Raw genomic sequence first — 17,412 nt, forward strand, 5'->3', positions numbered from 1 at the left:
AGATACACACCAAAATACTGTGTTTAAAGTCGCTTGGAATGCGTCTTTGAGTGATTGCGCAACCAACTCGAGTTGCAGTTAAATTAGTTTCTGTTCATTTTCAGTGTTTAGAAATTTCTTTGTGGCTATTCTAATTATGCAAGACATTAAAACAGTTCCAGAGCCGAAACTATAAATGTGTTCAGCGAAGTCTAGCTTCTCTCCCCATCCATATTATCCTGTTTCTTCCTGTAGCGTTTCCTATTGCTGCTGTAACAAATCCCCACCACGGTCATGGCTCCGAACAGCACAGATTCATTCTCTTACAGCTCTGTAGGTCGTCAGTCTGCCAGAGGTCGTACCGAACCAAAATCTGGGTGCTGTTGAGGCACGTTCCTTTCTGGAGGCTCTAGGGGAGAGTCCGACTCCCTTGCTGCTTCTGGCTTCTAGCAGCCGCCCACACTCCTTGGCCTTTTTCTCCGCCTGCAGAGTCAGCAACATTGTGTCTCTCTGACCTTCTTTTGCTGCCAGATCCTGCTCTCTGCCCACTGCCAGCAAAGGTTCTCTGCTTTTTAGAGGTAATCTCCACACATCAAAGTCCTGAACCTTAATCACATCTTCAGAAGTCCCCTTTGTCATGCAGGGTCATTTATTCGTGGGATCTAGGGACTAGAGCACAGACATCTCTGGCTTGCCATTATTTTGCCAACCACACTCCCCCCTAAGGCAACCATTTGATCATTTTTCAATTTCTTTTCATCGTTTGTTTTTGAAAACTTGAGGAAATCCATATTCCCCCACCTGCGTCCCTCAGAAGAGATCATACTGTAAACACTGTTGTGCGCCCTGCTTTTTTTCACCGTCACAGCAGCGTGTCCCGGAGTTCCTGCCACAGCAGCGCCTAGGATGCCTGCACTCCCTGGGGGGTGATGGCGCCCCACTGTGTGCCCAGTCCGCAGCTGTTGAACCTGTCCTTATGGATGAACATTTGCATTTTTTTCATCCTTTTGATACTTAAAATAATCCTGTAACAAAAAGCCTTGTATGTACATCATTTTTACCTTTTTTTTTTTTTTTTGGTATTTAATTGGCCTTGCTTTTTAAATTTTTTTTTTTTTAATTTGTTTTTTCGGCAATCTCTATGCCCCCATGTGGGGCTCGAACTCACAACCGCAAGATCAAGTCACACGGTCCTCCGACTGAGCCAGCCAGGCACCCCCTGATTTTTTACACTTAGATCTTTGAGCTCTTTGGAATATGTCCCCCTGTACAGGATGAGGGATGGATTCATTTTATCTTTTTCACCTTTAGATTTTGCCTCACATACCTAACTTTAATACCTAATTTTAAAAATTAATCCATATCTCCATCCTTCTGAATAATATACAAAACTTGGAGTGATTGCTTACACTATCACTTTCCCTCTTATGTAGTATCACTTTTTCTTTTTCCTGCTGCCAAACTGAATGTCATCACTGTTTTATGCAGACACACTTGCTGTCTCGATTCTCCTTGCTCTGTCTTCCATCTCAGGGCTTTCTTCTGGGGTCCTTATCCTTCCTCAGGATGAGGGCACATTTCTCTTGTGAACATCCATCAAAGTAAGCTCTGTGTTTCTGTGTATCTGAAAAATTTTTTATTTCACACTCTTTTTAAATCATTATTTAGCTGAGGATACAATTGTGGGTTCTCCTGCAACTGTAGATATGATCTCATGTTTTCTCATTTCTTCTGTTGTTGAGAAATCACGATTCCTTTTCACTTCACCCTACTTTTCTCAATGACTATTTCAGATCTTCTCACTGAAAGATTGTTCATTGTTCGTTGCCCTGAAGCTCCCCTATTGTGCATCTAGATAAGGATTTCTTTCTCACATCCTGTTTGAAATTTGTGGACTTCCTGAATATGAGGATTCCACCCCTCTGTTTTTTCCTTCTAAAATTTGGTCCACATGTAGAGCTCACTCTTTCCTTAATGTCTGTTAGTTTCTTGTTCATATTTTTCATCTTTTTTTCTTAGAGATCTATTCTGGATATTCCTTCACATCCCTTTTCTGTTCACAAATTCCTCAGCTGTGTGTTTCAGTTTTTAGTTTTGTTTTTGAGAGAGAGAATGAACGCAGGAGAGAGAGCACGAGGGGAGAATCAGGGGGAGAATCAGAGAGCACGGGGAGAATCAGGCTCTCTGGCGAGCAGGGAGCCCAATGCGGGACTCAGTCCCAGGACCCTGGGATCATGACCTGAGCAGAAGGCAAATGCTTAACTGACTGAGCCACCCAGGCGCCCCCAGCTATGTCTTTTTGACCTGTTCTTGAGTTTTTACTTTCAACTACATTTTTTTATTTTTTATTTTTACTTTCAACCACATTTTTAAAATTTTTTTTAAGATTATTTATTTGAGAGAGAGAGAGAGAGATCACATACACAGAGGGAGAGGGAAGGGAGAAGCAGACTCTGCACTGAGCAGGGAGCCCTCTGCGGGCACAATTCAGGACCCTGGGATCATGACCTGAACCAAAGGCAGATGCTTAACCAACTGAGTCCCCCAGGCGCCGCCCAACTACATTTTTTTAGGTTCTTTCAAATATGCTGAGTATTTTTTTTGGTGTTACCCTGTTCTTTACTCATTTTTAAAATTCTCATATTTATTTCTTTAAGCACTTTAAAACAGTCTTATATTTTTTATCCAATAATTCCAATATATGGAAAATCTGTGATGGTCTGATCCTGCTGTTTATTGTTTCTGCTGAATCACACCGCCAGGGTCTTATCTTCACCTGTCTTATAATTTTGGATATTGTACCTATGCACCTGGGCGCTCCCTGGAGCAGTACCAGAAAACCTGCTCTCAAATTGCATCTGTCTAGAGAGGATTTGCTTTTCCTTCTGCCGTGTGAACTTCAAGTTAATTTCCTGGCTTAGAGTTTCTCAGCGCACGCAGGTAGTCACCATAACCCCTAAACTCGTAGGTATTGACCTGAGAGTACAAGCTCTTGGGAGAGACTTTTTTCCTACCTGGACTCCACATCAAGACTGACAAATGTCTTTGTGTCCTTCTGCCAGTGGACAGATTCACTGGGGGGGAGGCACCATTTCTCTTAATAGGTAGCCCTCTGAAGGTCTGGCTCTCTGCCAAAGGTTTCAGTTCTGATGACACAGTAACGGTATTTATTATTGCTAATGCATTATCTTTAGGCTTTTCACAGCAGGGGTACCTAACCCACCATATTTTCAAGACTAAAACTATGTTCTTTTAATATGCTAGTGTTCCAGGAAAGAAAGAGAAGAAAACTTGTGGACGAATCTAAGGGAGAAGAAATGGGGTGGGGGGGGGCTGCTGGGCTCCTTACTGTGAGGGAGGCACTTGCTCTCGGCCTCCCTCCCTTGGCAGGTGAAAATGGCTGAACACTGCCAGGCTCCCCCACCACACCTAATGTGAAATGACAGCAGGGCTCAGGAGCTCTGTCCTTTGGGTCTTGTGGTTTTCCTGACCTCCCTGCCAACCCCAATGCCCTGCTTTTCCTCCAGCTTCGATTTTCTACCTTCTTTCAGGTTTCACATAACAAAAATATAGCTAAAAAACCGTTATACTTAGAGTCTTACGTCCCTTGATCTCTGGATCCTGTTACAGAGATCATTTCACAAAAGTGGTCAGCAGCGATTCAATGTGGGGTCTCCCGAGCAGCGGGTAGGGAAGGCTGTCCTGAGTTGAGTCAGACCTGTGCTACGTGGTGGGCAGGTTCTAACCACCTTAGAATCCATTGGCGTCCTTGTCATTAGAGAAGGCATCCACGCTCCCTTGGAGCCCAAGCCTCTATGTCCTCCTGTGAGTCTCACCTCTGCAGGTAGTGAGTCCGTAAGTCCGTTACTCATTGTTTGAAACAACAGTTTTTATTTAATCCTAATTTGCCCAAGTTTCAGAACACAGACGAGAGTGAAAATATGTATATTCATTGCTAAATTGTCCTTATTAATGGGAGGGCGGAGGCATAGAGAGCCAGAAAAATCTTTCAGGGCGGGGGATTTAGAATATGATTTGCTATTGCATATGGACATGTAGCACTATCTGAAGATCATGACAAAATAAAAACTATACCCCAAAGACATCTTTAGCCAGGAAAGTAGCTGGATCGCGTTTACCCAAGCCTTTTTATTCCCCGCTTGTTTTAATGATGGCGTCCCTTCTTACAGCTGCCCCGTATCAACCTGAACAGACTCTCCTTACCCCATCTCTCCCCCAGTTTGCTGTCTTGGTGCAAAGTTTCTCGGAGAGAAACAGTTACGTAATGAATTACGATCTGATTAATTGAGTTAATTACTATAAATGAACCACAATACCCCTAATAGCTGTATTTATTTTAGAAAGTAAGTGGTAATGGAATTAGAACTGAAGAGACAAAAGACACATTTATAATGATTAATAATTTATAATGATTAATAATGATCATTGATTAAGAATTTCGTGTCATTTTGAAGTCTTCAGTCAGTCCGCAGATCCTTCAGCGATAGCTGGTGATCGCGAAGCACCCCCGGTATTCACATCTGGTGCTAGTGCTTTCCAGGTGTTTCCCCATTGAACTTACAACCAGCCCTGGTGGGAGGGACTGTCCTCTGCATCTCCCCCCTGAAGAGGCTGGCGTGGAGAGGTTAAATGAAGGTCAGAGAGCCAAGAGGTAGCCTCGTGGCTCAGGATAGGCACCGTGGCCCCGAGGCCCTTATCGTGCACTAGTCACTGGCTCACCTGGCTGGGGCGTAAAGCCACTGAGGGTCGTTTTTAGCCCCCACTACGGTCACCACTGAAGGTTTTTTTAGACTTACTCTCAATAGATGGCTGGTGTGGGACCCGATTGCACAGGCGTGTTCGTTTGTTGCCGCGGACTTAGGGTGACCCTGGGAGTTCACTGTCCTTCCTGATGCCAACTCGCTGACCTCTTCTCCATTCCAGTTCCTGTTCCAGCAGCTGGGGATGCTGGTGTCCTTCGTGAAGAGCCACATCCGACCTTACATGGATGAAATAGTCACCCTTATGAGAGTGAGTAGAAGTTAGTGCTTTGGCCGGTTCATCAGTGGGTCAAGGAACATTCAGAGGGAGGCTTGGAGAGCGCAGACATTTTGGTCACGGGTCTTTGTAGAGCTGTTATGACAGGAGTATTATGCGGGGTGGGGTTCCCCGAAGGGTGGTGACAGGGGAGGGGACCTGCTGCAGGCCTGGCCCCTGAATTCGAGGTATGAGGTTGGATTAAGAATCCTGAAGTCATTGTTCTGCCAGAAACAGACTTGTGTTCTTTGCCTCACACACAACAGAGCAATTTCACTTTACTGCTTTACTGCTCCCACGAAAGCCCTCCTTCTTACAGCCCGTAAAACTGTGGCCCTAAGAGAGGTTTGGGGACTGGGTTTCAGTAGCATTGTTACGTACGCTGAACTCCTATCAGGCACCGAGGAAGGAGGCGAGGCTTTACCCCACCGCCTTGAAGAGCATAAATGCCACCTTCTGACTGCGGCAGCACCTGTCCCAGATTGTGTAACGTGTGCAAGCAGCTGCGGAGGGCTCCCCATCGGTGGCAATATCGTTTTATTTCTGTTGGAGGGGAAGGCCTGCCTCCTGCTGTGCTGTGTCATTTCAAGGTCTCTGTTGGGAAGCTCGCTGTGCCGAGAGGGCCGTGCCCTCAAAGAACTGGAAGACAATTCTCCACTGATCCCTTCTCTCCTCTTCCAGCCCTTTGTACTTAGCTTGGAGGAGGCAGCAGGACTAAAATCAAAGCGGCCAGCTTCAAAACTGGAACTTCCCCGAAACCGGGTCTCAGAACTGAAAAACTCCCGTCTGTACAAATAATGAAAACCTCTCGCTCCCCAACTCCTGCCACGGGGGCCTCTGTACCACGAAGCTGAGCGGAGTGCCAGCGAGCCGGCGGCCCTCCGGGGGAGGGGGCCTGGCAGGCAGCAGTGTGCTCGCGGTCGGAAGCAGAACTAATCGGAGTCTTAGTCCCCAAAAAAGACTTAGGACCAAAACACAGAAGTTTGAGGCAGGGAGCTTCACACCTGCAAAATGCAGCTTTCATTTCCTCCAAGATGGGTAAGGTGCCCCAGGGGCTCTGCCTTTGACTGCTGCCCCTGGGCATTTTAATGAGCCCCCCTGAGCCTGGGATGAGAACAGCCTCTGTTCATGGTGATCCCTGGGCAGGCTGCCTGGCTCCTTGGAGAGAGAGAAGCCCTTGTACGGAGCCCGCAGTAATAACGGTGGGGAGGTAGGTGTGCTTTCTCTAAAGAAGGCAGAGGGCGGGCCAAGTAACACACATCAGACAAACCATGGAGGGTATAAAATCGGAGCTGTTTCTCTGGCAGAGGTTTTTATCTAGAGAAAATAGCTTTTTCTCTGTACGAGGAGAAAGAGAGAAGTTTTACAAGCATCTTTTAGTATGGTTTTTACTTTCTAAGCTATTACGAATTTTAAGACTTTTTTTTAATAAAAATACTTGATGCTTCAGTAAAGCCTTTCTTCTGAGGAGTTCTCTTTTCCTTTTTATTGACTATATTCTGAATTAGTTGAGGGCCCCAAAACATGAATGTGTACGTGTTGCCGTCGTTAGTAGGGCTAATCCGGCATCATCAAGTCTCCTCTGGAGATTTCAAAACAAGGCAGTAGACCGCTTTCTTTTTGACTTGATTTGAAATGCCAGCTTTTCCTGGGATCAAAAACTCAGACCTATTTGGGGTACCGAGGCAGATTCTGTGGCAGATTGGCCAAGTTTTTACTTTAGTAACTTACATGGAAGATGACTATACAGGTGGAGAAAAAGTGCTCCTTTTGTGGCTTTATCCAGGCCTGAAAATGATTTGGAGCAAACATCAGGTGCTACCTATATCTAGCAATATTTAGACTAGCAAAGTCTAAGTCCAGAATGGGCAAGAAACTGTTCACATTGGGATCACCCTTTGGTAGAGAGCGGCTGGGACCCAAGTGGAGAATCCGCTGTGGGCGGGCTGAGAGCCCAAGTGAAATAAGCCTAGTCATTCATTCACTCTGTGAACGTGTTCAGGTGGCTGGACTACGCCAGGTGCTGTGCTCGGTTCTGGAGAGACAGAGATGGCTCAAAGGGGCTCCTTGCCCTTAACAGGTTTACAGTCTAGTAGAGAGAAGGTGCCAGAGAAAGTGAAGTTACAATGGGTGCTAGAAAAGAAGGGAATAGAGGGATGTAGAGCGTGTAATGGAAGGAAAACAGGAAAGCCTTCATGGAAGTGAGGCTTGAGGCGTGCCTAGAAACACAGATGGCACTTAGCTGAGCAAGAGGTGAGGTTCTAGGCAGAGCGCAGCACAAGCAAAGCCCAGGAGCGAAGGAGGCTGGTGCATTCCGAGAAGTACCCTTTAATCCGCTCATTGTGCCTGTGACGGAGCTTACAAAGAGGGCTGGGGAAAGAGTCTCTCTTGGGGCAGACTGTGCTCACTACAGTTTTGCTTCTTCTGGGCCTTCTCAGTTCCTTGATTTCCTAATTCAGCAGAAGAGCATGTGGCTTTACTTCTCTCTGTCTTCCCTCCCTATAGGAATTCTGGGTCATGAATACCTCAATCCAGAGCACAATCATCCTTCTTATTGAGCAAATTGTGGTAGCTCTTGGGGGTGAATTTAAGCTCTACCTGCCCCAGCTGATCCCACACATGCTACGCGTCTTCATGCACGACAACAGCCCAGGCCGCATCGTCTCCATCAAGGTGAGTCCCTTAAGGGTGTCCTCTAGAGGGATTCCCAGCATCCATCAGAGTCCGGGGATGATCGGCTAAGAGGCAAGCCCCTGTTCTGAGTGACAGGATGATGCTCGAGCCACAAGATTGAATCTAACGAATGCTAATACCAGACGTGTGCAATTGACAGGATGTTTACAACCCTCTCTTGAACTGGCCTTGTGTTTTCTCTCCTTTATTGGATTATTCTTGGTAAATGTTTTATCCCCGACCTGTTCTCACTATTATCTAGCAACTGATTCCTTGTCCATTGAAATAAGCTCAGAGAAAGCAAAATAATACACAAGCAAAATAAAATAGTGGGGAGGGGGGAGTGCTCCCAAAAGAATGTAGCTCAAGGCCACTTACTGAAGGCTTTTCAGAGTCCCCGCAGAATCTGGAGTTGCCCACGTGCTCCATGCGCTCCGTGCACATGTGTATGCACGTGTACTCCATCCGCTCCCGCTTGTCGCCCTCCGTGCGCTCCGTGTACGTGGTACCTGCCTGTATTTGCCCGTCACCGGGCTTGTGCTCCCTTTTGCAGCTGTTGGCTGCCATCCAGCTGTTCGGCGCCAACCTGGACGACTATCTGCACTTGTTGCTTCCTCCTATCGTGAAGCTCTTTGACGCCCCGGAAGTTCCGCTGCCATCTCGGAAGTAAGCACCTGCGCCTGGGGACGAAGCAGCCATCGAGCTTTTCACGTCTTTTTAAAAATGTCCTTTTCTTGAGTTCCCAGGCCATCCGTCCATTTTGTTGTTGTTGTTGTTACCTCAGCTGTCTTTATTTTAGTCCAGAAACGCCCCAGGCTTCTGGAAATCTTAGGCATCCCTACCCCACGGGGACCTGTGTTGGAGCCAGGTCACCGGAGCTGCCTCCGAGGCCGTGCCTTCCCATTTGGTGCTGATTGTTAAGATAAGCCTCAGCCACCTCTGGTACTTCGGGACCACGTGTTAACAATTCCCCCGGGTCGTGGTTATTGTAGGGCAGCATTAGAGACAGTGGACCGCCTGACGGAGTCGCTGGACTTCACTGACTATGCGTCCCGCATCATCCATCCGATTGTTCGAACGCTGGACCAGAGCCCGGAACTGCGTCCCACGGCCATGGACACGTTGTCTTCGCTGGTCTTCCAGTTGGGGAAGAAGGTGAGACAAGAGTCCTCAACAGACATGCTCTTCCGCCTGGCTTGGGGAAGATGACTTGTCTGTGAACGTCTCTGTTTGCCAGTCTGTAGCTCTCAACTGCCTTCAAAGAACTAGGAATTACTTGCTTTTTTTTGTCCTTTCATTTATTTACCAAACACTTCTCGAGCCATCTGTGTGGCCTAAGTGCTGTTCTGGGATAACATAGTAAACAGAATGGTGTCCCGGTCCTCACGGAGCTTCCATTCCACCGAGGCAAAGCTAGTAAACACAGTCCGTCTCAGAAGAGCTTAGTGGGAGCGGGGAGAGCTGCTGTTTGTTTAAGGTGGACAGTGAAGGCCTCTGATAAGCAGACATCTGACCAGAGACCCGAGTGCAGGTCTGAGCCCAGAGAGTCGGAGGCCGACAGAAGGAGTAGCAAATGCAAAGGGGTGCGGAGGCAGCATGTTTGAAGGGTCCAAGGAACAGTGTGTGGCTTCAGAGGAGGGAGCTGGGCAGCAAGGAGGGCTCGCAGTTCCCATTGTAGAGATGAGGCAGGGCTGGGATGGGGCGTAGAGACCAGGTGCTGTAGGCTAGTTGTTCTCAGATGTCCCTGGACAGTATCTACATAGCCGGGAATCTGTTAGAAATGTAGATTCTCGGGCCTGTGCCCAGACCCGCACCAGAAACTGGCCGCGGAGCCCAGCAAGCTCTGGTTTCATAAACCTTCCAGGTGATTCTGATGCCCACAAAAATTTGCACATCACTCCTGTGGTCCATTATAAGTACTTGGGCCTTTACTCTGGGCAAGACTAGAAGTTTTGGAGGATCTGGACCTCAGGAAGACTGTGGTCTAACCTGGTGACTCACAGTGCTGTGTGGAAGAACAGACCAGGCCAAGGGTGGGAGCAGAGACAGCACTCAGAGGCCGTCGCAGTAACCCAGATGGATGGGGGTGGGGACTAGGATTGTAGCGGTTTGGGGAGGATGGTGTGAGAGAGAGAGAGACAGAGACAGACAGGTGACTCTTCTGAGTAACAGAGAGCCACCCCAAACCCAGCAGAACTAGCTATAGCTCGCGGGGGTGATATTCCGTTGCCTCCCGCGCTGCAGAGTGACCTTTCTGATCTCTTCCCTCTCCTCCGACAGTACCAGATTTTCATTCCAATGGTGAACAAAGTCCTGGTGCGACACCGAATCAACCATCAGCGCTACGACGTCCTCATCTGCAGAATCGTGAAGGTGAACTGCGCTCAGTTTCTGTCCCAAAGTCCCCCAGTGAACTGTGCTCGGTTTCTGTCCCAGAGTCCCCCGCTGTCTCCCTGCATGGGTCTAGGAGCACATCTGGCTTTTTAGCTCTAAACTAGCGATGGGCAGGCAGCTTCTGTAGAGACAGCAGGCTCTTCCCAGCTCTGTAGGCGGTGTGGGCTCCGCAGCAGTGACAGGCCCTGCTGCCTGCGTGCAGAAGAGCGAGAGCCAAGCTGCCTGCCTGTGCACTTCTGCTGAGGGACCCCAGGAATGCTTCTCAAATAGCTTGCACATGCTACAAAATAGTCCCCTTCCTTTGATCCCTGCCCCCCTTGCCTTCCGGGCCATACAAAACCAGGCAGCAGGCTGTTCACCCCCCAGCTCATAGAACTTGGTCCCTGGGGTCATGGCCCATAGCACTAGCTTCACCAGCTGCGTGCTCATTCTGCCAAGTCAGTGCTGTCCCTGACCAAGAGCAGCTGGCAAACATGGGTCTGCAGTGGGGAATGTAGCCCACCTGTGGTTCATTTGGTCCATGCATGTAACCTTTTCCTTCCTGCTGACGTCCTGACTCTTCCAGAAGGTGCGACCCTCCCAAGGCTTAAGGGTGTTTTCTTACCTGGGAGAACCTAGCGGAGTTGCAGGGTTTGTCTGTGGCTCTCTGGTTACAGGGATACACACTAGCTGATGAAGAAGAGGACCCCTTGATTTACCAGCACCGAATGCTGAGGAGTGGCCAAGGGGATGCATTGGCTAGTGGGCCGGTCGAAACGGGACCCATGAAGAAACTGCACGTCAGCACCATCAATCTCCAAAAGGCAGGTCCATGATTTCCCGAGGGGGTGGGGGGGTTGTTTGGAAAGGAGAGCACTGCTCTTCGCTCTTGCTACCAACAGTTTAAAACAACCAAAGACCAGCCCAAGCATTTTTCCAAAACTCTAGATGCCATGAACTTAGGTCATTTTGTCTTTTTCCAGGTGTCCAAATGATATGTTTTTTAAAATTAAGGATAAATGTAGAACAAAGTTCTAAGCTTCCTTGGATCTCTGATAGTAGAATCCTTTGTTGCAAATACCATTCTCATTTTTTACGTGAATGGAACAAAACCAGTGAGTCCCTTCTCTAGCCCTGAGACTGGCCAGCTCTGTAAAGTAGTGCTTCTCAGACTCCTGAAACTCCCAGGACTTACTGACTGCGAGGGGCTGAGGAAAATGCATGTTCTGAATGGGGCAGTCTGAGTTCAGGCCTACATTCTGCATTTTTACCAAAGTCCTAGGTCATACCAGTGCTACCGGGCCAGGACCGTACTTTGAAGAGCAAGCTTTTAGATCTTTGCAGATAAATACTGAGTTCTTTCTGCTGACAAAAGCCTGGGATGTAGCTGGCTTCTCACCATGTATGCCTCCAGCCATCCATTTAAAAACAGGCCGTTTCAAAGCATCGCTGGTAGATCTGAGCAGGGTCATTGTAGTTATGTCACTGAGTTAAATAATTTCCCACGTTTCGCATCAGCATCACTGCTTCTGGTGACTGTGAGCAGCGCCCTGTCTAGAGTCCCACTTGGTGGCATTCTTCCTTTCTTAGCGGTTGGTCCACAGCAGCTGCACTTGAATGATGGCAGTGGACCGAGGTAGAGATCTGGGCAGGACTGGGTCCCTGCTAACTTGTCTCTTCTTTTGGCCAAGCCCGTAAAGATTTGAACACACACCTGTGTGTGAGTGTGTGTGTGTGTGTTCACACACAGCTGGGGGAACACTGGGGCTTACCACTGACTGCCGAGCCAGCCTTCACCCAGACACGCAGCTGTAAGGTGGCCACTGCCGAGAAGGGTTTGGCGATGTACGAGGGAAGTGGTGAAAGACCCCTGGGCCAGGGGCGATGCTGCTTTCCCTCTGTGGAGCGTGTCACTGCTAGTCCAAGGCTACAGGAAAAGGAGGCGGCCCCCAGGCTCCTGGCATCCCTAGGCGGTGTTGAGGCGATCCTGCTGACACCTCACCCCTCAGGGCGGGGCCAGGCAGAGAAGCCAGATGCACATTTCCACCCAGATGTTTTCCGCCTGCCTGGGTTCAGAATGTCCTTCCAGCCAGGCAGCTGTCCACCCTCTTAGAGCCGTGTCCTGACTGTTTTAGGAAACCCCCCGGTAGGCGAGGCTGCTTCCAGGAAGGTTGGCTTTCTACGCGGGTCTTGCAAAAAGAAGCATGACCTTTGCCAAACAGAAAAAAGAGTTTCTAATGTGTCTCATCTGAGAGAGCAGATCCAGTCCAGGAACCTTAAGCAGACTCTCCCGCGCTACTCTCAGCCGGGTGTGTGCCTCCACACACTCGTGCGTGGGCAGCCTGGGGTCAGTGCAGCGACCAGTGTGACCCGCTTTCCGAGTAACAGCGCGCCGCCTCCAGAGTGCCTGCCAGGATTTTCAGCAGCCTTCCCATCTGAGGAGAAGCTATTTGGACTTACCTCCTAAATGAATAGGCTGGTGGAAAGTCTGTTGGTGTCGCCGGCCTCACTGGAGGGGACAGTCAGCCGTGGCTGGTGGCAGAAGGCAGCTGGTGGGCCTTGACACAGTTACCACGGAACCCAGAGAAGCGAGAGTGGATTAGGTTTTAAATGAAAGAAGAGCAGGGAGGGGCCCACATGGGGGCCTTAGCCTGTTTGATAGATCGTGCAGTTGTCCGTGAAGCTAAGGTTTCCAGAGACTTCTTTGTGACCATTTCTCAAACAGTGACAGGGACAGCACTGACAACTGCCAACATCTGTGCAGGGCTTTCCGCATATCGGGCGCTGGTATAAGCTCGTTACGTGTATTGACTCACTTGCCCTTCACCCTGCGAGTTAGGTGCTCTCGCTCCCACCGGCATCTTGCCAAGATGTGGATATTGAGGCCCTGAAAGGTTGAGTGATTTGCCCAAAGTCGCCCAGTAAATGGGGGAGCCGGGGTTTGACCAAGGGAGCATGACTTCAGAGCCCAGTCTCTTAACCACCACCTAGCGCGGCTTCTGCCCCACCCAGGCTTGGCCTCACGTCACTAGAGGGAAAAGACATTCATGGTTCCCCCTTGTGTATGTTTAACTTTTGAAACGCCGTGCACTACAGAGCAGCTATCGGGATACCCTTTGTGTAGGAAGGAAGCCAGAGGCCTCTCCAGAGAACAGGACTTGCTATTCCCATTTTGTTCAACAGAACAAAGTTTAAAAGTCAAGTAACTAATGTCGCCCTTCCTCCTGGCTCGGGGTGCTCGTTTTATCGTCAGAATCGTGCACGTAATTTTTCAGTTTGTCCCTTAACATCTCTGTCTCAGTTTCTGACATAAAACTGTAGTTTAATATGGTATTGCTCATTTGTAACTCATCAGAAGCCACAGCCCATCTCCAGTTTATCCCAGGGAGGTGATGGGTTGAGTCGTTGATGGGCAGGTGGTGTAGCTCACGGGCATCTCTTCCACTCCCTGGACCACTTCCCTGGAGAACCTCTGCTCTGACTTAGTTTGCCTAGCTTAGGGAGGACGTGTGTCAATTCTGCTGGGAAAATCTTTGAAGAATATATTTTAAAAGTTCGGGCTAGGCCAGCTCAAAGAGATGTCGTTTTGATTATAAGAGCAACCATTTTTGCTCATCTGTTCCAGCTGGGCTCTTTAGACATTTTATCCCTTGTTGCGGAAGACTGAGGCTCCGATGCAACATACAAGCGATTTTTCCAGAGTGCTCCGGCTGCTGGGTGGCAGAGCCAGGATGCCAGCTGGTGTTCCTGACTTCACAAGAATAGGCACTCACAGGACACTAACTTTGTGCCAAGCACGGGTATAAATCCGTGACACATATTAATTAATCCTGGAAACACCCTAGGAGGTGAACTGTTATCCTCATTTTACAAGTGAGGAAACAGGCCCAAGAGAAGAGAAGTAACTTGCCCAAGTTCAGACAGCCAGTGAGTTAGATAACAGCCTTTTGAACTCAGGCCGCCGAACTCCAGAGTGCAACGGGGGCCACGACACGGTGCTGCCCGTCTCCAGAGCCAGGGTCTTCCCATCCACCTCCCTCAGCTTCCCCTGGCCGGAACTCTTGATGCCTGGAACGCTTAGTTTTGAGGAATGTTGGAGGGGATAAATCAGAAAGTAAAAATTAAATCTGTTCAACTTCTTTTGTCTCATTCCACCCCTGTGTCGTGTGCGCTGGGCTCTGGCTCATGCCTGAGTGTAATGTGATTCACGCTGTTGTGAACCTGATGATTTTGCCTCTCCCCATGTGACCCTTTGTTGTCGAATGAGCCAGTGTCCTAATACAGAGCACCCAGGGCCCATCACACACTGCAGGGGCCATTAGGCCTTGTTGAATGCGCCCTGCATGTGACGGGCCCATCCATTGTGGGTCTGTAGAGCTTTCTGCCTTGCTGATAGAGTCCGGCCCAAATGACTTGTAAAACAGTATTTGTCGGTATCATGCTCTATGCCGGAGGTCGCTGCTTTTGTTTTGTGGCTTCTGATTAAATATTACTCTCTTGTATTTGTGCTCTGGGGGACTTTTGTCACGAGAGGTATGGTTTTATTAAATCAAAGACAGAATCATCTTTAGATAGATGAGGGCTCTTTACAGTTGGCCCTGGGAGCTGATGGTTTTCCCTTGTTGCCTGGGGGATCACAGGCCTGGGGAGCTGCCAGGAGGGTCTCCAAAGATGACTGGCTGGAGTGGCTGAGACGACTGAGTCTGGAGCTCCTGAAGGACTCCTCATCGCCTTCTCTGCGCTCGTGCTGGGCCCTGGCTCAGGCCTACAACCCAATGGCCAGGTACGTCCGCTGTGTCGGGTTGGGATCAAGAGGATCAGCACAGAAAAGACCGTATGTAAGAATTCTTATCGGCGATGATTGTGGAAAGGCCTGGTATTTTTAATTTTGCCAATTTGTGGAGGGGAAAAAAAGGGCATATTGAACAAGCTTATATTCTAAGAAAAGCATCCATCTTAACCTTGCTAGCAGACCTTTCCTTAGTAGATTTGGGTCCAAAATTTTAATTATAGAGTCATTTATAGCTCTGGAAAGAACTACGTAATGGTTTAGTATAACTGCTTTCCGGTAATAATGAACTCTATTTACTGCTGGATTTACAAACACCCCCAAACTTACTGGTCTTAAACAACAACGGTCATTTGTTTTGCTCATCAGTCTGCAGTTTGGACGTGACCTGTGGGGACAGCTTGTCTCTGCAGAAGTGTCAGTGGGGGTGTTGGTCCAGGGGCCGGAGGACGCACTTCCAGCATACGGCTAGTTCTCGTGTCTGGCGGGTTGGGGCTTTCACATGGGAACTGCCGTGGCGAGGGGCCTCGGTTCCTCTCCCTGTGGGTCCTTCTGTGGGGTACTTGGGCTTCCTCGCAGAATACTGGCAGGTTTGCAAGAGTGAACGTGCCCAAGGGAACGAGGCAGAAGTATATGGAGTTTATAGGACCTGGCCTTGGAAGTCACAGTTTGACTTCTGCCACACTCGGTTGTTCAAGGCAGTTACAGAAGCCCACTGAGATTCGAGGGAAGGAGATACGGATGCCATCTCCGGACAGGGAGATTGTAGAAGAGCACATGCACCAGCAGATGCTGTTGTAGCCGTCTTCGGAAAACAGAATTGGCCGTAAAATAATACTGTTTTAAATAACAAATCTTAAACCATTAAAGATTTGGCTTATAATCTTTGCATATAGAAGGTTTACAGTAAAATGTAAATAAACGAAATGGGATACAAAACTATGGAAATGTGTGACTTCAACTATTCAAAAACACGTGTACATGGAAAAAGACTAGAAAGGAATAGAGCAGTGATTAAGTTGGAAGGTCTAAGGAGTAGTTATTGTCTCTGTATTCCTTTCCCTGTTTTCCAAGTTTGTCTACAATGGATGATGATTATTTGTAATGAGGCATAAAGTGGTATTTTTCATGCACAAAAATAGTTCCTAAGATCCCCCTGACTCCACAGCATGCAGATTTTGTGTGCACAGCTGACGTCGTGTACCTCTCTTCTGTTCCACGTCACTTCTGAACACAGTGTCATCCCAAAGAGGCTTGGGATAGACATACACCCACGTGTTTATCCCCATAGTGCCAAGTGTGCTCGTTTGGGATCCGGTGTGGCCTTGGATGTAGGTCAGAAAGTGTATTTTTTAATTTACACACAACTTCTCTTGGGCTTCGTGTTATCCTTTAGATTTCAAATTTTGTTTTTCCCAGCAGATTCCAAAATTATATACATTGGTCTGACTTAACCTTTATATTGTGTAATAGAAAGTGCGTGTAGAGGCATCAAATGCTCAGCGCATACGTTATAAACGTATCTTACAGTTTCCAACTCGCTTCCCCCAGCATTCATCCAAAAAAGAGGGGATGAGATTAAAGTTCAGATATCAGGCAAATATGCCAGTCCATAAAATAGTTGTAGTAATCTTAGAAACGGCACCTCCGTTCCAGGTCTTGGTTAGTCTCCAGCAGTTGTCTTGGCTTGGAGGGCCTTTTGAGAATTTAGGGATTGGGATGCTGTCTTCTAACACTTCTGGTTTCTTAAGTTGTAGTGTCTTGTTTAAGGCCATTCAACTAAGGATTCTGATTGTATTTTGAAAAGCAGTCACGGGTGCTGCCTCTACTTCTTCCAGTCTCACCTGAGAAGCATCCCAAGAATCCTTTGAAGATTATTCTGTTCTGAAGCTGTTAATGCCAGCTTCTGTGTGATAAGTCCCCTTTCTATTCCCTCCCATGAAGAAAGAAGACGGGAAAACTGCCAAGAGGCTGTGGAGACAGGCCGTTTAGCCCTGCCCCTGCTTGCTCCCCTGCGCTCTCACACAGCTTCCCGGGTTGCCCAGTGTCTGTGCTTGAGCCGTAAAACCCGTAGTTGCTAGCTACGCGTGTCTGCATCGAGGTAACCACAATGAAATAAAACTTAAAATTCCATTCCTCGGTCACACTCAGCACAGTTTAAGTACTCAGTGGCTAATGGCTACCGTATTGGGCAGGAAAGATAGACCATTTCCAGCAAGTCCTGTTGGACAGCATTGGCCTGTACGTGCAAAATCAGTGACGCTGGGAGTAAGATTAGGATGTGACTTTGTGGCGCCAGGCAGGGGCACGAGAGACATTTCCAACATCTTTTTTCCACTCCTCTCTGCCTCCAGGGATCTTTTTAATGCTGCATTTGTGTCCTGCTGGTCTGAGCTGAATGAAGACCAGCAGGATGAACTCATCAGAAGCATCGAGTTGGCCCTCACCTCGCAGGACATTGCTGAAGTCACGCAGACCCTCTTAAACTTGGCCGAATTCATGGAACACAGTGATAAGGTGAGGCTTTGCCCCTTTGTCCAGATGGAGCCTGACAGGAAGCA

General features: G+C 48.4%; 1 protein-coding gene across 1 annotated transcript in view; it reads left to right on the forward strand.

Moving 5' to 3' along the window:
- LOC111154883 (mechanistic target of rapamycin kinase) overlaps window positions 1-17,412 on the forward strand; it is a 125,347-nt gene that overhangs the window by 37,999 nt on the left and 69,936 nt on the right. The window contains exons 20-27 of the mRNA XM_022514821.1: window positions 4,924-5,010; window positions 7,522-7,689; window positions 8,243-8,355; window positions 8,682-8,844; window positions 9,970-10,062; window positions 10,740-10,886; window positions 14,703-14,845; window positions 17,206-17,368. Of these exons, the coding sequence (XP_022370529.1) occupies window positions 4,924-5,010; window positions 7,522-7,689; window positions 8,243-8,355; window positions 8,682-8,844; window positions 9,970-10,062; window positions 10,740-10,886; window positions 14,703-14,845; window positions 17,206-17,368 (1,077 nt within the window). The remainder of the gene's footprint in view (window positions 1-4,923; window positions 5,011-7,521; window positions 7,690-8,242; window positions 8,356-8,681; window positions 8,845-9,969; window positions 10,063-10,739; window positions 10,887-14,702; window positions 14,846-17,205; window positions 17,369-17,412) is intronic.

Source organism: Enhydra lutris, unplaced genomic scaffold, assembly GCF_002288905.1.
Source record: "Enhydra lutris kenyoni isolate GAN:26980312 unplaced genomic scaffold, ASM228890v2 scaffoldscaffold38, whole genome shotgun sequence".
NCBI classification, from domain to species: Eukaryota; Metazoa; Chordata; class Mammalia; order Carnivora; family Mustelidae; genus Enhydra; species Enhydra lutris.